Genomic DNA, 24,219 nt, shown 5'->3' with positions numbered 1-24,219 from the left:
TAACAGGATAGAAGAAACCCAGAGGTAATTCTTTACAGGGATGGAAGAAACCTTATGTAATTTCTCACAGGACAGAAGAAAACCCAGAGGTAATTCTCACAGGGATAGAAGAAACCCAGAGGTAATTCTCACAGGGATAAAAGAAACCCAGAGGTAATTCTCACAGGGATAGAAGAAACCCAGAGGTAATTCTCACAGGGATAGAAGAAACTCAGAGGTAATTCTCACAAGGATAGAAGAAACCCAGAGGTAATTCTCACAGGGATAGAAGAAACCCAGAGGTAATTCTCACAGGGATAGAAGAAACCCAGAGGTAATTCTCACAGGGATAGAAGAAACCCAGAGGTAATTCTCACAGGGATAGAAGAAACCCAGAGGTAATTCTCACAGGGATAAAAGAAACCCAGAGGTAATTCTCACAGGGATAGAAGAAACCCAGAGGTAATTCTCACAGGGATAGAAGAAACTCAGAGGTAATTCTCACAAGGATAGAAGAAACCCAGAGGTAATTCTCACAGGGATAGAAGAAACCCAGAGGTAATTCTCACAGGGATAGAAGAAACCCAGAGGTAATTCTCACAGGGATAGAAGAAACCCAGAGGTAATTCTCACAGGATAGAAGAAACCCAGAGGTAATTCTCACAGGGATAGAAGAAACCCAGAGGTAATTCCTCACAGGATAGAAGAACCCAGAGCAGGCACTCTCACAGGATAGAAGAAACCCAGAGGCACTTACAGGGATAGAAGCAAACCCAGAGGTAATTCTCACAGGGGATAGAAGAAACCCAGTGGTACTCCCTACGAGGATAGAAGAAACCCAGAGGTAATTCTTACAGGGATGGAAGAAACCTAGAGGTAATTCTCACATGGATAGAAGAAACCCAGAGGCACTCTACAGGGATGGAAGAAACCCAGAGGTAATTCTCACATGGATAGAAGAACTCCAGAGGTAATTTACAGGGATGGAAGAAACCCAGAGGTAATTCTCTCACAGGGATAGAAGAAACCCAGAGGGTAAATGCCTACAGGATGGAAGAAACCCAGGAGGTAATTCTCACAGGGATAGAAGAAACCCAGAGGATTCTTAAGCAGGGATGGAAGAAACCCAGAGGTAATTCTCACAGGACAGAAGAAACCCAGAGGTAATTCTCACAGGGATAGAAGAAACCCAGAGGTAATTCTTACAGGGATAGAAGAAACCCAGGAGGTAATTTCACAGGGATAGAAGAACCCAGAGGTAATTTCTCACAGGGATAGAAGAAACCCAGGAGGTAATTTCTCACAGGTATTTGAACTGAAGGGGTAAATAATTACTGATTCGTCCTTAGGGGAGGTGTCCTCTCATGTGTGTGGGGGGGCCGTCTGCAATGAAGGAGGTCTGGCCAGTTACAACCATCTACCTTATCTATGACCTACACTACCTGGCTACACTACCTAAATCATCTACCACTACATCTACAATCCATCTACCACTATATCTACTAACAATCACAATCCATCTACCGAAACAACAACCATTACCAATCCTCATTCAGCTGAAAAGTTAAAAGATGATTAGCCAGTCATGGGCGTTTGGGGGGTAATAAATGTCACTGCACTGATTGGTGTCGATAACTGGGTGTCACATCTCGCTGAGGGAGGGAGGGAGGGAGGGATGTCGACAGAAAATGTGGAGGGATGGGGAGGGATGGGGTTGACGGGCAGTATGAGAGAGAGAGAGAGACCCACTAGCAGGTCTACGGACTTGGCCCACCCACATTCAACCACTAAAATAAAATATAATACCGAAAAATAAACAAGAACAAAAAGAGGGCAACACCACTTGAAGATGAAGTTACCAAACGCCTCCAAACGTATAAGAAATTATCCATAGAGGAACCAAAAGAACATCATTATTTATCTATCCACAAACATTCCACGCATTAATATACACACACTGTTCCTTCCCGTTCACCCTGACGCTTGTGTTTTATCCTCTGAATATTTATACCAAAGTTTAGTGTGTGTGTGTGTGTGTGTGTGTACATTTAATATAAATTTTGAGGGTTATTACCAAACGTGTGAATTTATATAAAAATTTTGGATATTTTTAATAATTTGTATTATCTTGTATAGTTGTATTTTCTTCTCCCGCTCAAGTGGCTGTATTTTGTTACGTGTATTATAAATAAAACCAATATAATCCACGAATCTATTTTAGTAAAGAAAACAATAAATTCGAATCGCAAATCTCTGAATGAATCTGGTTCGGTAAAAAATGAATGAACCCGATTCGTGGATGTATTGATTCATTGGCTTCGTTAACTTATGGCTTCAATGGGTTCGTTAACATAAGGATTCAATGGGTTCGTTAACATAAGGATTCAATGGATTCGTATTCATTTGAAGCACACGAATAAACCCGGGTTCGTGGGCTCATAAGTGAACCCTAATCATGTACTAATGAATGAATTAAAAGTTGCTGCCTCATGGGGAATCATTTAATGCCCGTAAATCACATAGAATAAAAAAGTACAGTATAAACACACACACACACACACACACACACACACAAATCACAAGAATTACCTCACCTTTCGCGCCACTAATGAAAGTAATAATAACAAATAAATAATGAGAAGTTGGCGCATAATTACGCTACGTGATTACTGAACAGAGGGAATTTAATTATTGAGGTGTGTGTGTGTGTGTGTGTGTGTGTGTGTGTGTGTGTGTGTGTGTGTGTGTGTGTGTGTGTGTGTATGCGTGTGGGAGGCAGAGCGGTGACTTGCGAACTAACTCCTGTCTGTATTTTTAATAATAAACTACTCCCTCAGATTATAACATATAACTCACAAACTGTACCCTGAGAGAGAGAGAGAGAGAGAGAGAGAGAGAGAGAGAGAGAGAGAGAGAGAGAGAGAGAGAGAGGAAGAGAGAGAGGAGAGAGAGAGAGAGAGAGAGAGAGAGAGAGAGAGAGAGAGAGAGAGAGAGAGAGAGAGAGAGAGAGAGAGAGAGAGAGAGTCTATTACACTAAGATCATTTGTTGAGTAAAAAATTCACTTGTTATAGAGAAACATAAACAGTAATATACCCAACTGTATAATTATATCAAACGATTATACAGGGTGACCAAAAATGAACACCCAGATCATAATACATATCTATTTAAAATCAGGACATTCTATTTTTCCATCACCCTGTATATATATAAATTTCACCTAGGTAATATGTGTTATTTTCTTCTTTCAAATAAAAAACAATTAAGAATCACCAGTGTATAAGTTAGTTGAGAATTGTATGTAACTTGTTCTTGCGGTTAATGATCGTTATTACCTGGGTCTCTCATTGGCTGTCAGGTAGCCAGGTTGTATTTCCTGCCTTGATTGAGGGCTTTTATTTCTGGTTGACAGTTTCTCTTATTTGCCCTATTCTTTTATGTTTGTTTGCTTGTCGTGTATTTTATGTTTGTTTTATTTGTGTTCTAGTGTATTTGTTAGACGTGTGTAATATCTTTATCTTATTCTTAATGTATATTTTTTTTGTTTACCGTATATTTTATTTGCTCGTATTTTTAAAGCACTGTGTGTGTGTGTGTGTGTGTGTGTGTGTGTGTGTGTGTGTGTGTGTGTGTGTGTGTGTGTGTGTGTGTGTGTGTGTGTGTGTTTTCCCTATGGACGGCTATAGTTTTGAAGACAGAGAGCTGAAAGACGCCATAGAGATGTGCATTCATCCAAGAAGTGTCACCAAGGAGGAATTTTCTGCGGGGAAGGAAAGGAATTTGTAGCATATGGTAGAGTTTTAACCCTGAGTGGTCGGTCACCCACGCCCAAAGGTGGATCCCAGCTCTCATTAAAAACACATAAATTGTCTGTTTCTTTGTTATTCACCGCCGCGGTTTTTGAGACAGGGAGCTGGAATTTGGTAAGAATATGTAAATAGCCTCGATAATGCTCACTAACGTCTGAACTAAGAGGGGTGGGAGGAGGTACCTAAATGCTTCTCTTCACCCCCCCACCCCTTAATTTCCCCACCCCTACCCCCCTTGTGCATTTGGCTACAGATTACAATTTAGAAAACTTAAATCTGGTATTTTTTTCTTTGTCCAGCTCTTATTGATACATTCATTCTTATTCTCTCTTTTCTCCTTTTTTTCTTTCTCTCTCCTCCTTTCCCATTTTCTCTTTCTCTCTCCTCCTTTTCCATTTTCTCTTTCTCTCTCCTCCTTTCTCCTTTTTTCTTTCCCTCTGTCCCTTTCTTCATATCTGTTAATTCAGAGCCACACATTATACTCTGATTTGCTCTTTTTAACTGAACGCGTGGTTTCTAAACTTCACACACCAGTAAAAGTTTCGTAGGTACAGAAAACAAACAACACTTATATTTTACTGACACACAGAACCTCCCTCGTACCTGTCCTAAATAAACACCTATCTCCAGCGTACCTGTGTGTGTGTGTGTGTGTGAACGGGAGGACAGGACGATAGACTTATCATCTTAATGGGTTCTGGACCTGATAGACCGTAACCTAACCTAACCTAATAAAATCTAACCAAACTTAACCTAACCTAAGCTAACCTAACCTAACCTAACCAAATTCTAACCTTACCTTACCTCACCTAACCCACTTCTTTTCCTCGTCCAAGACCCTCTGCAATCTCACCATGAAAAAGAGGTGGTATGGGAAGAAAAAAAAGAAAGAATGAAGGAAGGAAATAGAAGACCGAAGAAAGAAGGAAGGAGGAATAAGGAAGATGGAAAAGAAGAAGTCCATAACCCGTGCTCTCCTCAATACGGTTTCTTCCTTAGTAGCGCCATCCTCGTCATTTCCGGGTGGGGGAGAGGAGGAAGAGGAGGAAGAGGAGGAAGAAGAAGAGGAGGGAAGCCCATGACCTTCTCCCTCTCTCAACGGGTCCACCTCAGAACCTCCTACTCCAAACAGCAATAAAACCCGAATCTCTGTCCCCTACCCCGGCCCTCAGATTCCCAAAAGCTTCTACGTCCGAATCCCCCTCCCCCTTATCCATCCCCCCCACCAGCTGGACACGGCGCGATTCCCTCCCCCCCCCTACCCCCTTCCCCACCCCAGGACCGGCAACCTTGTCTTTAAGAAAGTCTGTATACAAACTCCTAGCATAAAGATATCGATTAAAATGGTGAAGAAAATACGCCTAGACTCTACCGTAATACAAGATGCGTTCTCTAATACCTAAATCAAGATATCTAGATTCTACCTAAACACTAGATATGCTTTCTCTACGTTCTCTACCCAAATCAGGATAACTTAATGTCTAAATCAAGGATAGTGAAAAAGAAAATTGATGTAGGGATCTCTGAGACTAAGGGACCGAGTTTAATGTCGTTTTGTCGTCGCTCCGTCCCCGCACGAGCACTCCATTTCGAGTCAGTTGTTTGGGTGAGTACCGGGCCATTGTTTGCCTTAATGTTTGAACCAGCCGGACGGTCACGCTGGAGACATCATTTTATAGAACTCACTATCCGACGGAGGGGAGACAGGGAGGACGAAGAAGCAGGGAGGACGAAGAGGGAAGGAGAGGGGTAAGAAAAGAGAGGAAAGGAGGAAAGGAGAGGGGAAAAGGGGTAAAAATGGAAAAAAAATGAGTAAGGGAGATGGAGAGAGACAAGGGGAGGAGGAAGAAGAGAAAGAACCAGAAAGAGGAGCAGGGAAAGGTATAAGGCCAGAGGGAGAGGGGGAAATAGGGGGAGGACAGGGGGGGAGGGTAAGGGAAGAGAGAGGAGCACGTCGGTTGTACGGGAAAGGGGTGGTGGTTGTAGATTGCAGGAGAAAAGTGCAAATTAGGGAGGGAATGGGAGGTTGAAGAGGGAGGGTGGCGAGATGTGGAAACTCAATCCTGGCTATCAATTTAATTCTCTTTTCGTTTGCTCACTTATTCATTATTGCCATTCTCTCTCCTCTGGTCCTAGCAGTATGAAATGAAATACTGTACAATAATCAATAATATGGTCGTGTGTCACCTGAAAAACTGATGTCTTTGACCCATTCGACTCGTGTATGTGTGTGTGTGTGTGTGTGTAATAATAATAATAATAATAATAATTAACGGTTTACTGAAAAAGTTCGGCAGGCTGAAGGCTGAAAATATACATTAGATAAAAATTATTTATTACTTACAAAGACATGGGGTGGGTAGGTCGTTTAACAAAAGCTTTCATTACTGAAAGGAGAAGGAACATGAACTGAACATACAAATTATTATAATTACAGTTGTGGCCCCGGCCTGGTGCTCTTGCCATACTGTGTGAAATGCAGTCTGTCAGTAACCTGTCTGTAGGTGTTGATATGAGAGGACCACGGGGTCATGGAGACACGTGTGTGTGTGTGTGTGTGTGTGTGTGTGTGTGTGTGTGTGTGTGTGTGTGTGTGTGTGTGTCACTTTTTTATGCTACTCCTTCAGGATTTTACTGTAGAGTCCCAACCTGGTTCTTAGGCTCTCCGGGACCTCAAGTGGCACTCCAGATACTAAGTGTTACTCAGCATGGTTGACTCGGCCACTCACTGGACAATATTAAGTCTTCCTCGAGCTTTTGGAGTATTAACTTCAGTGTAATCCTCCAGCAAATTGAAAACAGTGTCTTGAGACTTTAGAGAGAGAGAGAGAGAGAGAGAGAGAGAGAGATGTGTGTGTGTTAACTTAATGGGTGATAACCTGCTTGTGTGGGTAATGCCTAGAATCATAGAGAGAGAGAGAGAGAGAGAGAGGAGAGAGAGAGAGAGAGAGAGAGAGAGAGAGAGAGAGAGAGAGAGAGAGACCCACCTGATCACTCTATCACACCCCTGCATATTAGAATGGACTTCTGAGAGAGCAGCAAGACATTAAGAAGATTACCCATACGGCCTTAATAGTGAGCCCTAGCTGCCACATTTTGACAAAAAAGGTTGTTATGGCCCAAGCTTTAGTAGAGGTATTGGTGGGTGGGGGGACGGGGAATGGTGGGGTGGGGGGGTGGGGGTAGGGGTGGAGGAGGAGGGCGTGTCATACCTGGTGCACGGTCGACACTAGCAAGGGGTACACACACACACACAGTCACAAAGTTTGGAGGGTAAATCTAGTTACCAGCGCCGTTGTTCCAATAACTGCAGCATGAGTGTAAGTTTGTCCTCCTCCTCGCTGTGGTTCTTCCACTGTGTTCCAAGGCGTGTGTCAGTGTAGGCTTCTATGGAGGACAGACAAGGGTTCAACGAGACAGAGAATAGCAGGTGTCAGCAGGTTTTGTGTTTCATGAGGAGGTTTTAAATTGATAGGATACTTTTGGATAATCGGTGTGTGTGTGTGTGTGTGTGTGTTTTAAGAAACTGTGGCTATGGATAAAAATCAGTACTCAGACAAAAGCGAACCCTTAAATGAATTTTCACACACACACACACACACACACACACACACACATATATATATATATATATATATATATATATATATATATATATATATATATATATATATATATATATATATATATATATTATTTTATATTTTTTCCAGGATTCCTCTCCTCCTCACTCCCTCCTTCTCTTAATCCAATCCTCCTTCCCCCATCTGCCTTTCTTTCCCCTTCTTTTTTCCCTCCCTCCTCCCACCTGATCCCACTTCGGTCCTCCCACCTCCCATCCTCCTCCCCTCCCTCCATCACTCCGATCCTCATCTCCTCCATCCTTCCATCCCCCTCCCCCCCATCTTTCTTTCTTTCTTTCACCCCCCAATCCCATCCTCCTCCCCCTTACTTCAATCTTCCCTCCCCCCAACCAATTCCACGCCCACCTGTACCCTCCTAGAAACATACCAAGAATAAAAAAAACTAAAAATAAACACCAACCTTCTCGGCCTTTTAACTCACGAAACAAAAAGTTGTCTTTCAATTAAAGATCAATTCTTCAAATGAGGCTTCACACAAATGATCTCTCTTTCATCTTTATTTAATAAGGGCCGAGAGTTGCGATGATCAAAAACACGTGGAGTGTTTACTAAACTTTCTCCATCGACTTTGTAAAATAAAACAAACAGACACTTTTCACTTTATAAACAATATTTTCTTAATTGTAAACAGAATCGTATCAGTTCACTTCTGTAAACATCGTCGTTACTGAATTTGTAAATAAGGGTTCACTAACATTGCAAACAATGTCACTTAATATCAACAACTTTTCACTCTAATCAACAACTCCACAAATAAATAACTTTTCACTCTAATCAACAACTTTCCTTTATCAACAACTTTTCACACAAATCAACTTTTTACAAATCAACAACTTTTCACACAAATCAACAACTTTTCCAAGAAATCAACAACTTTTCACTTTAATCAACAACTTTCCCAAATCAACATCTTTTCACACAAATCAACAACTTTTCCCAGAAATCAACAACTTTTCACTTTAATCAACAACTTTTCCCACAAATCAACAACTTTTTTCTGTAATCAACAACTTTTCACTGTGTAAACAACTTATGTATGGGTAGGATGGGGAGGGGAGGTCCTTCACCCTCCTTCATCTTCTTCTCTATTTTCCTACTTATTCTCTTCCTTTTCTTTTACTAATTATCTTTCTTTAACTTTATAATTCTCTGTCTCTCTCTGTCTCTCTCCTCTTTTGTTTTCCCACTCCTTTCCTCCTTTATCTCTCCCTTTATACTACTTTTGTTCACATAATCCACGAGAGAGAGAAGCGACAACAAAAATACAGAGATAAACGATAATAAAAGACAGACAGAGAGACAGAGAAGAGACAGGACAGACAGACAGACAGAGACCACGTGAGGTTCCTCCTAACACCATCTGGGAGGGAGTTACTACACTACGAGTTTGCTGTTCAACACCTACATTAATCTGTATGTTCACTGTATGTTCCTTTACCTTTCTCTAATGAAGGCTTTTGTTAAACCACCAATGTATGTAATAAGTCATTTATGTCCAATGTATATTTCAATAAACCGTTAATATTATTATTATTATTATTATTATTATTATATTATTATTATTATTATTATTATTATTATTATTATTATTATTATTATTAGATACACAGACAAAGAGACACAGAGATACAGATAGACAGACAGACAGACATACCAGACAGAGATACAGACAGACAGAGATACAAAGACAGACAGACAGACAAAGAGATGCAGATAGACAGACAGACAGACAGACAGACAAAAAGAGACAGACAGACAGAGCGATAGACAGACAGACAGACAGACAAAAAAGAGACAGACAGACAGACAGACAAGAAGACAGACAGAGCGATAGACAGACAAACAGACAGACAGACAAAAAAAGAGACAGACAGACAGACAGAAAAAGGACGAGCAGACAGACAGAAGACCCACATAATCACCACCTAACACGATCACCCACAACCAGAAAGTTTCAGATTTTACCAATTAGGCCATAATTAGCTCCTCCTATTAAAAGGTGGGGGAAGGGAGAGGTATGGGGGGGAAGAAGGGAGGGAGGGAATTCATTCAATTTCTTTTAAACTCTGGATGGAACAATTAGGACACGTGTGGGGAGGGAGGGGAGGGAGGGAGGAGGGAGGGAGGGAGAGGGAGGGAGGGAGGGAGGGAGGGAGGGGGAAGGGAAGGTAGGGAGGAGAATTGAAGAAAGGGAGGAAGAAGGAGGAAGAGAGAAATTGTATAAAAAGTGGGTTATATATTCACGTATTACAAACAGGAAGTGCAATTTAGGTTAGGTTAGGTTAGGTTAGGTTAGATATATTAGATTAGATTAGGTTAGATTAGGTTAGCGTTCTTTAATCATCAGGTGAAATAATCTTGGGTGTCTAATCTTCACGTGATCCTTAAGTTGTTTTAATCCAGATGATACATAATAATAGTAATAATTTTTGGGGGTACATATGTCCCTCAGGTGCCTCTCAAGACAGCTGCAGGTATCAGACGGTTCAGCCATATCAATATTGTTGTTGGTGGATAATTTTGCATCGGCAGAAGTTAAGCAAAATACACTGTTGGAGTTCAGTTCATTTGTTCAATTCCTCCTTATCTTCATTCCTTCTCCTATCCTCTCTTCTTTTTCCTCCCTACTATCACCTTTCAATCCTTCCTTCAGTTTCTTGGTCCTTTCCTTCTTTCCTTCCTTAATTTATTCCTTCCTTCTTACGTCCCCCTCCTCCTCATTCTCTCGCTCCCTTTCTTCCTTACTTCCTTCCTTTCTTTCCTTCTGTTATCCTACCTGTTTTCTTTCCTAGCTCCTATTCTCCCTACCTCTCCCTCCTTCTCCTCCCTCCATCCCTTCCCTTCTTCCTTCCCTACTTCCTTCCATACATCTTTCTTTCCTCCTTCCTTCCACCCTCCCTCCCTCCTTCGTTACTTCCTTCCTTCCATCCATCCTTCTTTCCTCCCTCCCTCCCTCCCTCCTGGTGGTAGGTTGGTGGTCATATGTAAACAAAACTTGGTGTTTACACTTAAGAGCTTCTCGACACAATTTACTGTCCAACTTTTAGTTCTAACGTGTATTGATGACGGTGGTGGTGGTGGTGGTGGTGGTGGGTGGTGGTGGTGGAATGTCAAAAGTAACCAGGGCTTTCTCTCTCTCTCTCTCTCTCTCTCTCATGTAGTTCCTATTCCTATTTAGAGGTGAAAATAACTACGATTCTCTGAGTGTCGGGAACCATGTTATTGTGACAGCTTTCCTATACGAGAAATTAGTCTGATAATCATAATTTAAAGGTGGGTTAATAAGTTCGTGGTGTGGGGAGAAGTGGTGGGAGGAAGACAGGGGAAGGGTAGGGAGAGGGGGGGTGGAGGAGAGGAGTACGAGAAAGTGGAAAATGAGAAGCAGGAGGAGAGGAGAAAGAGAAGGAGAGAAAAGGATGAAGAAAGGGGAGGAGGGAGAAAGAGGAATAGGGCGGAGGAGGAGAGGAGGTAGACTCAGGGAAGAGTTAAGAAGAAATGGAGGAGGGTTGGGACAGGTAGGAAGGATTTGTGACGTATCTTTGTGAATATATCCTACCCATGAGAGAGTATCCATTTCTACACATCCAACTCATTCCTTTCCACACGATGTTGATCCACCCATTCCTGAAACCACAATTCTCTACCACAATCCTATTCCACCACGATCCTATTCCACAACACAAATCGTCTCCTTAAAATGTGAAAAATGGGGATTATCACACATAAACCATTTTAATGTTAAATTCTCCCACGGAACATCAATCTCACGTCACCTACCAATGGCCCCTGAAGAAATTAGTCAGTTGGGTGTTTTTGCTTGATTTTCAAGGACAGAGGAGGGGTGGGGTGGAGGTGTGGGGGGGGGTAGGATGTGGGTAGGGGTAGGGTGGTGGGTGGGTGGGCTTGAGCTGCCGGTTCCCATTGCTGCCAAGTTATGCTGGTGTAATGGAAGGATTTTCTCCGACGGTTGGCTGAGTTGTTGTTTGCTGAAGGGCCTGTTGTTGGTGGGAGGTGGGAGGGGAGGGGAGGGAGGGGGAGGGGAGGGGTGGGGTGGGGAGGGAGGGGAGGAGGGAGGTGGGGAGGGGGGTGGGGAGGTGAGGGGAGGGGAGGGAGGGCGGGAGGGGTAGAGGGAGGAGGATGGGTAATGGAGGGAGGGGGAGGGAAGGGGTGTTAGGGTAGGGTAGGTGAGGGGAGGGGAGGGGAGGGGAGGAGGAGATTAAGGGAGAGGAGGGGAATAGGGAGAGAGATAAGATGGAAGGAAGAGGGTAGGTGAAAAGGTTTAGATGAGGAATAGAAGAGGGAGATGTATGGAAGAAGGAGCGAAGGGGAGGTTATGGAAGGAGAGAGGAGGTGAGAGAAGAGAAAAGTCCATAATGAGGAGAGAAAGAGGAGGAAGATCAGGGGGAGAGGAAGACGATGTCAGCCATGATTGTTAATATTTTTATTATATTTGTTTTATCTTTATTCTTATCTCTGTCTACTTATCTGTTGTCTGTCTATGTGTGTGTGTGTGTGTGTGTGTGTGTGTGTGTGTGTACGTAATTCAGTTTATCTTTGGTCGTTTTCCTTTGTCTCTGTCTGTCTGTTTCTCTTCGTAAGTTAAAATATCCATTTACTTGAAGTGGTAAAAATTACATCTTTTTCACTCTGATAAAAATGTAACGTTAATTCCCAAGTTAAAAGCTTCCCCTCTTAACTGGAGACCTGAGAATCACGTTTTCACTCGCCCACTACAGCTACGAGACAAAGGTGGAGCAAACATGGCGTCAAAATTATTCTAAAACTCTACCTAACCTAACGATGCAGAGAGAGAGAGAGAGAGAGAGAGAGAGAGAGAGAGAGAGAGAGAGAGAGAGAGAGAGAGAGAGAGAGAGAGAGATATCCCCTGCTCTATAATCTATGCATGGCGACAAGGACATCAGACCCTTATTGGCTGTATGTAAATAAGACCAGGAGTCATCAAGCGGCCAGTGAGGGTGATACAACCACTCACACGACTCACACGACTCAAACGACTCACTCCATCACCCCAGACGACTCACACGACCACCTAAACGACACACACGACCACCCCTAAACGACTCACGATCACCCAAATGACTCTCTTGACTAACATTAGACTCAAATGACTCACACAATTTAAACGACTCATTTCTGTGGTGACTCAAACGACTGAATCATTTCTTAGGGCGACTTACACCAATGACTTGTTCCTGTGGCGACTTTGAGAGAACACACACACACACTAATACACACACACACACACACACACACACACACACACACACCCTAGTATGGGATCTGCCTCACCAACAACATTATTACGAACCTTAATCTGTACTACTTAAGGGAAAGGGCCACTTCACTAAATTGAAAATACTTCAGATGGGAGGTAATAGGAGGAGGAGGAAGAAGAAGAAGAAGAAGAAGAAGAAGAGGAGGAGGAAGAGGAAGGAAGAGGAGAAGGAAGGAAGAGAAGGGGTGAGGGAAGTCAAGAGAAATGTGGGTGGTTGAGGAGGAGGAGGAGGAGGCGGTAGAGTAGAGGGGGGGAGGGGGAGGAGGAGGAGGAGGAGGAGGAGGAGGAGGAGGAGGAGGAGGGAGAAATTGGAAGAGGAATAGGAAAGACGCAAAGAAAACGAGGAAGGAAGGAAGGGAGGAAAGAAGCAATGAATACGAGGAAGGAAGGAAGGAAGGAAGGAAGGAAGGAAAGAAGCAATGAATACGAGGAAGGAAGGAAGGAAGGAAGGAGTAAGGCATCGTCGGTAATATCGTAATCAAAGTTATTACTACAAATCAACGCCACTACGGGCAGAAGGGGAGAGAAGGTTTCGTCTGGCGTAGTACCCATAGCGTGTTATTACGTGGGTGGAGTGGTCCGCCAGCTGTTGTTAATTGCTCGTAGTGGCGTTGCTGATCGCTCGTACAGGCGCTTGTTGTGGAACCAATACACACTGACTGCATCCATACCAGCGATTGGTTAGCAGGGAGCCATCTTGTTCTCTCTCTCTCTCTCTCTCTCTCTCTCTCTCTCTCTCTCTCTCTCTCTCTCTCTCTCTCTCTCTTTACGTACATATTTGACATAAGATTAATTAGTTTTAAATGCTGTACGTGTATACACTCAGGTATAAGCAATACGTTGACTTACATGTATACCTGGGTGTACATGTATACAACGGTTTATATGTATAGCTATGAATGCATATATACATAGATGCATATGTATACCCGGATGCATATGTATTCAGTAATTAAGTTTCCATGCAAACAGGAATATACAAGTAAAATTGACTCAATACATGTACACATAGACTTATCCTCCACCCCCACACACACACAGAAGTTTACATGCACCTGGATATACGTGTAGACTCTTCCGTCGTCAGAGTAAATAATCAGCTGTTAATCCCAATCAATAGTTATACTCTTTTGTGTATACCTGTGTTGACAGACTAATCACTGGCAGCAAGGCTCAATCGATATCTAATCCGTACTGGAAATAGTGAGCAATACCCGCATATTGCTTTGATCCCTGCAACCAGAACCAACACAGAGCAACCCGAAACCACACAAGACAACCAGACACCGTACAACACCACCAAAATGCGCTAAAGACCTACAGAAACCGCAAACCATCACTAAAAACCGCAGACCACCACCCAAAACCGCAGACCACCACCAAAAACCGCACATCACCACCAAACACCGCACACCACCACCCAAAACCGCAGACCACCACCAAAAACCGCAGACCACCACCCAAAACCGCAGACCACCACCCAAAACCGCAGACTACCACCAAACACCACACACCACCACCCAAAACCGCAGACCACCACCAAAAACCGCACATCACCACCAAACACCGCACACCACCACCCAAAACCGCAGACCACCACCCAAAACCGCATACCACTACCAAAAACCGCACAAAACAATAACACTACTCACTGCAACTGTACTTAAACCCTGACCTACTTATATATAAACACTGACCTACTTTATTTTACCTTGTTTTCAGGCGGGGCAGTGAGCGTCGGGGGTACAGGTGCTCCAGCTGGCCCCGTGCTGGTGGAGCCGCCCCCCGGGGTGGTCACCTTCACCAACACCTCCGGGACAGTGCTGGGGTGCCTGGCGAAAGGTGACCCGCCCCCTCAGATCACCTGGCTCAACCTCGACCACTCCCCCGTCACCAATATCGCCGGCGTGAGGGAGGTGAGTGTGAGTGTGTGTGTGTGTGTGTGTGTGTGTGTGTGTGTGTGTGTGTGTGTGTGTGTGTGTGTGTGTGTGTGTGTGTGTGTATGTGTGTGTGTGTGTGTCTATGAGAGTTGTGTATATAAGGATTGTGTGTTTATGTCTGTTCGTGTATGTATTTCTATATGTACATGTCAGTGCCAGTGTTTGTGTGCAAGTTAAAGTTTTATGTGCACATGTATCATATGCGTTATGTACGGGGCGCCTGTATACGTGCTAAACAGATGTGAGTGACTGAGTACCTATGGAGTGCCCAGGTGACCCTCCCGTCTCCCCTTCGACAGGTGTTGAATAACGGGTCACTGGTCATCTGGCCCTTCAGTGGCACCGACTACCGCCAGGATGTACACGCTGCCGTCTACCAGTGCCGCGCCTCCAACCCTACAGGCGTGGTGCTCGCTCCGCCCACCACCCTTAGAGCAGGTAAGTCATCACGCCCACTTTCCTCAGAGCAGGTGATTTACAAAGTCATCACGCCCACCTTCCTCAGAGCAGGTGATTTATAAAGTCATTCCGCCCACCACCGTTAAGGCAGGTAAGTCATCCAGCCCACCACCCTCAAGACAGGTAAGTCATCCAGCCCTCTACCCTCAAGACAGGTAAGTCATCCAGCCCTCCACCCTCAAGACAGGTAAGTCATCCAGCCCTCCACCCTCAAGACAGGTAAGTCATCCAGCCCACCACCCTCAAGACAGGTAAGTCATCCAGCCCTCCACCCTCAAGACAGGTAAGTCATCCAGCCCACCACCCTCAAGACAGGTAAGTCATCCAGCCCACCACCCTCAAGACAGGTAAATCTGGGACCCATATATTAAACACCATCTGCCTGACGTCCGAATTTTTAAAGGATCGTAAAATTCGTTCTCTTAAAACAGAGAAAGAACTGATAAGACAGACTTTAGCTACAACAGATTACTAGTTACCAAAATGGCGTCAAATGTGCACCGAAACTCCATCGTTACTCTGTACTTTAGGAAAAAAATTCAACAATATAAGATTTTTTGAGAATTCGACTTAGGAGCTTCTCACAACATGAATAAAATAACCCCTTTTTAGCTCAGTTTTCTCTCAGACAAAACAAACAAAATATACACAGGTGAAAAGTTTGTCTAATATAATTTTGGTGTTTTATTTTGTTTTATTTGTGTTTTATCTTAGAGAAAAAAGTTTTATTTACCGTCAATGGATTCACCTTTAAACAAATGATTATTAACAGCCGGGAAATGTATGTTTGTTTATCATTAGAAACACGCGCAGGAAAGGTGAACAATCCTATAACACACACACACACACACACACACACACACACACACACTTTATAAGAACTTTCAACACTATAGTGTATTAACTCTATTGTATCAACGGACGAGACCACAAGGGCGACGTACACATAACGGACGTACGATGGTATTACAGGTGGACAACGGACGTACGACGTAACTAATGACGCACGACAAACGCTCAACACGCAACAAAGACAGCATCCACATTTCCCGTCTTCGTGTGTACCCCTCTGCCAGGTGAGCTAATAAAACCCGGTGTTATTTACAGGTGAGGCAAAAAAAAACACAATCCATCGCCTGGCTCGCCTCGTGTTGGTGGTGATGTCAATATTTTTTTTCTTTCTCGCTGGAAGATCGAAGGGCTAAGGTTGATGATGTCATTAGTGGGAGAGTTTAATGGAAAGAATATGTATATGTTTATTTCAGTGTGATACTCTAGGAAGACTTGTTATTGTTGATGGATACGGTGAGAGGGAAGGGAGAAGAGGGAGAGATGGGGAGGAAAAGAGGGAATGAAGGAGAGAGAGGTTGAAGGGAGAGGTGAAGATGGAGAGAGGGACGGAGGGGAGTAGGCGGTAAAGGAGAGATGATAGAAAAGAGGGAGGGAGGGAGAGGAGGGTTAAAAGAGAAATGGGGGAGGAAGGGAAGATGAGAGGGATCGTAGAGAGGATGGTAGCGGAAGAGGTCGAAAGAGAGGAAGGGAAAGGGGAGACAGGGAAGGTAGAAAGAGAGAGAAGGGGACATGGAGGAAAGGAGGTAAGGAGGGTAAAGGAAGAAACGGAGAGGAAGGAACGTTATATGGTGAGAGGGATGGAAGAGGGAAATGAAAGATAGAAAGAAAAAGAAGGGGAGAGGAAAAAAAATGGATGGGGGAGGGAGGGATGGAAATGGGAGGGAAAGAGTAAAAATGAAAAAAAAATATTGCAATGTGACACGTTAGCGTCTCCTGTTACATAACGTCGATAAGAATGGGTAGAGATGGAGGGAGGAGAGGTTAGAGAGGGAGAGGGTAGAGAGGGAGAGGGTAGAGAGGGGGAGGGAGAGGGTAGAGATGGATGGAGAGGGTAGACAGGTGGAGGGAGTGGGAGAAGTAAGAGAAATGGAGTGGGAGAAGGTAGAGAGGTAGAGAGATGAAGGTAGAGGGAAGAGAGACGGAAGGAGATGGAGAGGGGAGAGAGAGAGAGAGAGGAAAGGAATAAAGACATATTGGAATGTGATACTACGAGAGAGACCCCAAGCCTGACCTGACACTTGCTGACCTGACGTGGCCTTAATGAAGCTAAAATAAACAGAGCTGCCCTAGTCTACTCACTCCCCTCCCCTCCCTCCCTCACCCCATCTCCTCACTCCCCCTCCCCTCCCCTCCCTCCCCTCCCCATCTCCCCTCACCCCCACATCTCCCCCTCACCCCCTCCTCCTCATCTCTCTCACCCCCTCCCCCCACCTCCCTCCCCACACCATCAAACAGCTGTGGTTCAGCAAGACAAAGGCAATATAACCCCACGCGAACTAGGGTTAGTCGTCTCACAGCCGGTAGGTGGGAGGTGAGTGGAGTGAATGAGTGGAGTGGAGTGGGTGGGTGGGTGGGTGGGTGGGTAAGTACACAAAAATAAACAAAGAAAGTCAGACAAGAAACAATCACAAGAGAAAACATGTGTGTGTGCGTGTGTGTGCGTGTGTGTGCGTGTGTGTGTGTGTGTGTGTGTGTGTGTGTGTGCGTACGTGTGTGTGTGATGACGTATTATTGATGTGTGTGTGCGTGTGTGTGTGTGTGTGTGTGTGCGTGTGTGTGTGTGTGTGTGTGTGTGCGTGTGTGTGTGTGTGTGTGTGTGTGTGTGTGTGTGTGTGTGTGCGTGTGTGTGTATATCAAACTCCCAATACAGATCAGTAGACTAGAGAACACTGTAACTTGTTCTTTATTCGCAGCTAAACTAATACAACATCTTAACATTGACGGCAAAATTAATTAAATCAGCGTCTCCTGATTCATGCAAATATTTAATCACCTTTGCAGGTTCAGAATCAGAAAATTAATCTTATAGCCCGAGCCTAGATTAATAATTCATTCCGGTGACTCCAACATGGAAATAATGGCGGACTCTTAGATATAATTTGATTCATTATTATTATTATTATTATTATTATTTTTATTATTATTTTTATTATTATTATTATGGCGGGGATCATTAAGTATAGACGGTCACAATACGGATGAGTTATTTCTCAATATAAACATTCAAGAGTTAACATCCCACAAAACGACAAATATTTGACAATCGAATTTCAAGGGAATGTTTATTTTGGTCGATGTTTATGGCAGGTAAATGTGTTGATCATCGATAAAAAATTAATGTTGTAAAATTTAGAGAAAAGTCTTTATTGAATAAACTTATATGGCGAGTAAACATTTTCAGAAGCAAGAATGAGGATACGAAATAATCTTAAATCAATATTTAGGGAACTTAAACATTTTGATGATTCCTTCCCCCCAAAATGTTGAAAGATTAGAGGAAACTGTTCATCAGGTCAACATTTAGAACATAAACATTTTAGCCCCCCAAATTTATTAAACAATTGAAAAAAAAATTCATTAAATAAACATACGTGACGTGAACATTTTGAGGGCCAAAGAAGTTAAAATTGATGAGAGACAAATGTTTATCGGATTAACATTTATGATAAACATTCGACAACTCCAAAGGGGCGAAAGTAAAGACTAAGTGAAATGCGGATAGAGTATACCGTAGATTTATTTACCACGATTTATTTTTAATTCAGTTTTATTCACATTTCCTTTGCTTTGGTTCTTTTAACTGCATAATTTTTACTCCATTACTCCACCCAAGTCTGTACTCCTTTTCCCATTATTTTATTTATTTTATATCTATAGTTATAACCATCTATAGAATTCTATCTATTTTCATAACTATCTATGTATTTATCTACTTCAATGTTCGTCAGTTTAATAATATTTTTTTATATATATATTAGTATTTTTATTTTTGGTTTATTTCTTATTTTAGTATTTTTTCATCGTTATTCTTAAAAGGTATCAGATACTGCTCTCCCAGATCCTCTTCCTCACCCAGGCAGGAGAGTTTAATACCACATGGCAGATTCTCATTTGTTTTGAGTGTCTACATAAGTCTTCTTCTATCCCTGATGGCTTACACCTAACTCACCTTATCTGGTTCATGTATATATTTAATACAAAAGTTAACAAGATTTGGGTTTAATGTTTCTCAGTATTTTTATTGTTTTTTATTTAATTTTTTTTTTTCAGTTTCGTCATGATTTTTGGTGGATGTATCATTTTCGTAAAGAATTTCAGCTAATGTTTCAATTTATTCAAGATTTTCAGCTTTAGTTTCGTAAAAATTGTCAGCTTATTATTGGATTTTTACCAGAATGCTTAATATTTTCACAAGGTAAATATTACTAACAAGTTCCTCGTACTCTAAAAGCCACAATAAACCTTTGTAATAACTTCACAGTGACACTCGCCAGTATAACTAACTCTGTTTATTTAAGAGAATCACAAACATTTAGCGAGTATTTTCCCGGCACTGAATTAGTCGATGATACTCCCTCGTAAATCTTCAACAGGGAATCACAGTCGTGTCTCCAGAAGTCAACTTTAACTAATCCAACACCTGTCGTCCAAATCTCTCTTAAATTTCTCCCACCAGCCAGTAACATCCTTGATAAACACACTCTCTTAATGCTTTTAAAAATACTCGCAAAGAGAGAATTACGACACCGTCTGCCATTTAGTGATTACGACGCTACGATAAAAAAGCCAAGAAACGCCTCAGTCGGCAGATCTTACTGGATTCTGACCCAATCGTAATGCATTTTTGGCTGGCTCGCCTCGTCGCTGCTGCTGAATCTTAAGACCAGCATGTAAGACCCGGCGTTAAGAGTATTGGATTTTACTCACGAGGTTTTCTTCAGCGATTTGACATGTGTGGGTCCAAAATGATGATAAGTGGCCCAGATAGCGCGTGGTCAAGACTGTATGTAGGTATCCCAGTAGGTCTAGAAGGTAGGATAGACAGGTGATCCAAGAAACCATTCATGAAGAAAGAAAGGTGTTCCAGGAAGTGGCCCAGAACGCAGGTAGTTGCCCCCCCCCCTCCTCCCCCACAGGTATGAACTCTAATAAGGAGATTATTACAACAGGGCAGTCATGTGGTTCAGAGTAGGAACCCACGACACTGCCAAGGAAGGGAGTGTTAGCTGATAGAGGAAGGCAAAGTAGGCCTCTATGGTTATCGTGGTCCACCTCTGCTTTACTGTAGATGATGGTGGTGGTGGTGGTGGGAGAGGGGGGAGGGGGTGGTGGTAGGTGAAGGGGGTGGTTGTGACGTGGAGAGGGATGATGGTGAGGAAGGTAGTTTATATGAAGGATTGTGGTAGTGGTAAGTGAGTGGGGGTTGTAGATAGATGATGATGGTAGTGGTGGGTGCGCGTGGATAGTGGTGGTGTTGGTGCTAATAGTGGTGAGGTGGTGGTGGAAGGGGTAGTGGTAGTGGTGAGGTGGTGTTGGAAGGGGTGGTGGTGGAAAGGGTGGTGGTATTGGTAAGGTGGTGGTGGAAGAGATGGTGGTAGTGGTAGTGGAAGTGGTGATGGAAGGGGTGGGGATAGTGGTGAGGTGGTGGTAGTGATGAGGTGGTGGTGGTGGTGGTAGTGAGGGTGGTAGTGGTGCGGTGGTGGTGGTGGTGGAGGTAGAAAAGCCCCGACTTAACACCTTCGGCTAACACTCTCGTGGACACAATCCTGGGTGTTCCGCCAGCACCGCCTGTCTCCCCTGTTTTTACCTCAATGTTTCACTCGTGCGTCGCCTGGAACGCTCTTTGTTTTAGGTCTTCATGGGTGGGTGTACACGGCTCTGTATTGGTCATATGCAACACGGCTCTGTACCGGTAATATAAGTACACTGACAACACGGCTCTGTACCGGTATCACGAGTGTCAAGAACAAGTGTATTATACCGGTAGCAGGAGCATACTTACTGACATAAACACTAAAGCAGACAACAAAACTCACATCTTAGTGTCTTTACACAGAAGGACGCGACGGTGATTGGCTGACAGCAGTGGGCGATAGCAAGTCGTCTGGCCCCGCTGATCACCCGCTCTTGCGTCAACTTGCCGACAATCACTCCCGGGTTTATCTCTTCTTAACGCTCAAGCTTTATCGCGTAAACCTTGTTCTTTTGTTTGGTTTATAGACGTGAAATATCTCTTGGATATGAACGAGAGTTTTTTTCCCGCCGCGTAAACCCGTGTCTTTATTGGTTTACGACCATTAAATCCCGCTCGAGGAGATGATAACCTTTGTTGATGCTCGGGCGTGCGATATTTCCCTCCCTACCTAACTTGCTAGACAAAGTATCGTACCTTGCTTGATAATGTTAACGTGCAATTGAATGTCGTACACCTTTATATACATACTGTATTTCAACCCTCTCTCGTATCAGTAACTCAAGATAAAATACATAAATAAATAATGGACTCAATGGCGCAGGTAATGTTGAATGGAAAATTTAAGAAACAGTTATGATATAGAAAGGCAGATTATACAAACATTAAGATTAGTTACTGCTTATCGGTCTTCCGAAAGCAACTTGTTACTCATCGATTACGTCAGCAATTTGAGATGATTTTCACTTTAAATGAGGTGGAAAAAAATTAGGAGAGGCAGCTGACAGGGCCATCACATGATCCCGGAGTCTCAGAAGAAGGTAGAGCAGTTATTTCTAGTAACTCAAGAAGCAGGAATGCAACTAACAGTTCAACTTTAGCTAAGACGGTCAAATGTGACACCACAATAACACTGTGACTCTACCTTAACTAGTTAGAGTAGAGTATTAGTGCAATTTCAAGCCATTTAATTCATTGCCTTTCTTTAGTAGCTTAAGTGAGTCAGTTTTGTTCTCGCATCACAAGTTAATGAGGAGTAAATACGGATTACCAGCTTAATGCACCTAACCTAACCTAACCTGATCTGACCTGACCTGACCTGACCTGACCTAACCAAACCTAACCAAACCTAACCTAACCTCCCCGTGTATTGTATCATTGTTAATGGGGATGTGAGAAATACCTATAACTGGGGATGTGAGAAGATCTTTAGAACACACACACACACCTCCCACCGACTCGACTAATTCCAGCTCATCTCAGGGTAGTTCAGTCCTGTAATTCAGCTAATTCTCAACTTATCCTAAATTAATTTCCCGGTGACAGTGATGAAGTTAACTCATTAAGCTCAACTAATTCTACATTGATTCCAGCTCATCTATTGCAAGGATTTATGCTGTTATAATTCTCAGCTTATTCCGGCTAATTCTCATGTAATGGGGAAATAATTTTATCCTGATAATCAACTAATTCTTGCTCATTTCTGGATATCAATAATACATTAGTTCTGCCATTACTTTCAGCAAATTCCAACTAATTGTCATCTATTTCTAACTAATTTTCGAATGATTACAACATATTTTCATACATCACATTCATCTAACTTTCAGCTAATTTGAATAATTACGATACATCTAATATTCCTGTAACCGCTCCCATGCCTCCAATAGATTATTTTTCTTATTAAATTATTATTATTATTATTATCATTATTATTATTATTATTATTATTATTATTTTACTCTCTCTGCAGGTAAGCAGGATTCTGTTTACATCAGAAATCAAGTGAAGCTGAATTTCGTTTCGTAAGATATATATTCAAGAGTTAATTAAATTTCAAATACACGCATGACGTCATTGAGAGAGAGAGAGAGAGAGAGAGTCCATTACTAGATTATAATTCACGACAGAACAACCTCTACATTTCATGCTTCCTTCGTCAACACTCCAACTATCGTAAATATGAACGATATCTTTACTTATTCTCTAATGGCAATATATACCCAGCTACTGCACCTACGAAATGCATACGTATGGTGTACAATAAAAAAAAGAACTATCGTAACCCTCTATCATAGTTTCCAAACTCCTCAAAAATAGGATTCAACTCCATATACAAGAGATCCAAGCTCTTATAGTCTCTTAAAATCCATATAAATAGTGTAGTAACAAACAGAAGCCTCTTAATCCTACTCTAATGGTTCCAGGCGCGTAAAATATGGCATCCAATACCTTTTAAGTGGAGTACATTCATCCCTTATTTATTTCCATACCCTTATAGAATCCCGTACCCCATAAATACCACATATGAGGAAATATTACCTAATATCCTAACTCTCTTCTATAGAATCCAAACTAATAAAAAAAAATAATCCAATTCCTTATAAATGATTCTTTATCCTTCTAATCCATAATAAAACACAACATACAAATATAAACAAAATAATCCAAATCTTATTCCAACTATAAATTCCAAACTCCAAAAGAAACAAAAGACAAACAGAATTCAACACCTTATAAATAAAACACTTGGGTTCTACATCCATACCCTGGTAGACCTCCACGACCCAGGTATATACAGAGACTCCCAGCGGACCTCACATTTCTGTCAACATACACTCTCCGCCTCTTATTACGCTCCCCTCCCAAACGTCGTATTCTTCGCGACCTCGTATTTCTGGCTCTCGAAATAACGCCTTGTAAAAATTTGCATTATACCACGTCTCTCCGGGCTATACGACCTTACCGGGGAGGGGGGTGAGGTGAGGGGGGGTACTTTTAGATGGAGGGAGGGGAGGGGAGAGGAGGGGGTATATCACGAGTTCAATATTGATATTATGACATAAAGATTCTCAGGTTGATAGATACATAATGTTGACGTTTTTTTTACGCACGCACACGGGAAGTATGAGCTCAGAGTTAAGATGTATACAACTATGTACCATGTAAAGTTAGTCAGTTGCTGGTTCAATGATTCATAGTGGGGGTTCACAGGTTTAAAGTGGTTCACGGGTTTATACACTGGTTCACGGGTCTACAGTGGCTGTCAGCGCCTACAGAGGAAGGCTTGTTACTCTCACCCGCCACTGAATTATTTATAAACACACTCCGGGTTGTACATTTTGTTTTCACCGTCTTGTGTAACTTTGTTTACTGCCTGTTGTTGTGTCTCACCTGGTTAATACCCCCCCACCACACGTGTGTATATATATATATATATATATATATATATATATATATATATATATATATATATATATATATATATATATATATATACCCAGGCGCACTTAAGATATATATGTGACACAATACAAGAGTAATTGC

General features: G+C 42.5%; 1 protein-coding gene across 1 annotated transcript in view; it reads left to right on the top strand.

The window, feature by feature from the left end:
* LOC121865751 overlaps window positions 1-24,219 on the top strand; it is a 77,925-nt gene that overhangs the window by 38,386 nt on the left and 15,320 nt on the right. The window contains exons 2-4 of the mRNA XM_042365301.1: window positions 14,452-14,645; window positions 14,969-15,107; window positions 21,037-21,170. Of these exons, the coding sequence (XP_042221235.1) occupies window positions 14,452-14,645; window positions 14,969-15,107; window positions 21,037-21,170 (467 nt within the window). The remainder of the gene's footprint in view (window positions 1-14,451; window positions 14,646-14,968; window positions 15,108-21,036; window positions 21,171-24,219) is intronic.

The sequence above is a fragment of the Homarus americanus genome, unplaced genomic scaffold, assembly GCF_018991925.1.
Source record: "Homarus americanus isolate GMGI-L3 unplaced genomic scaffold, GMGI_Hamer_2.0 scaffold2235, whole genome shotgun sequence".
In the NCBI taxonomy this organism is placed as follows: domain Eukaryota; kingdom Metazoa; phylum Arthropoda; class Malacostraca; order Decapoda; family Nephropidae; genus Homarus; species Homarus americanus.
This window is presented reverse-complemented; position numbering and strand designations above follow the sequence as displayed.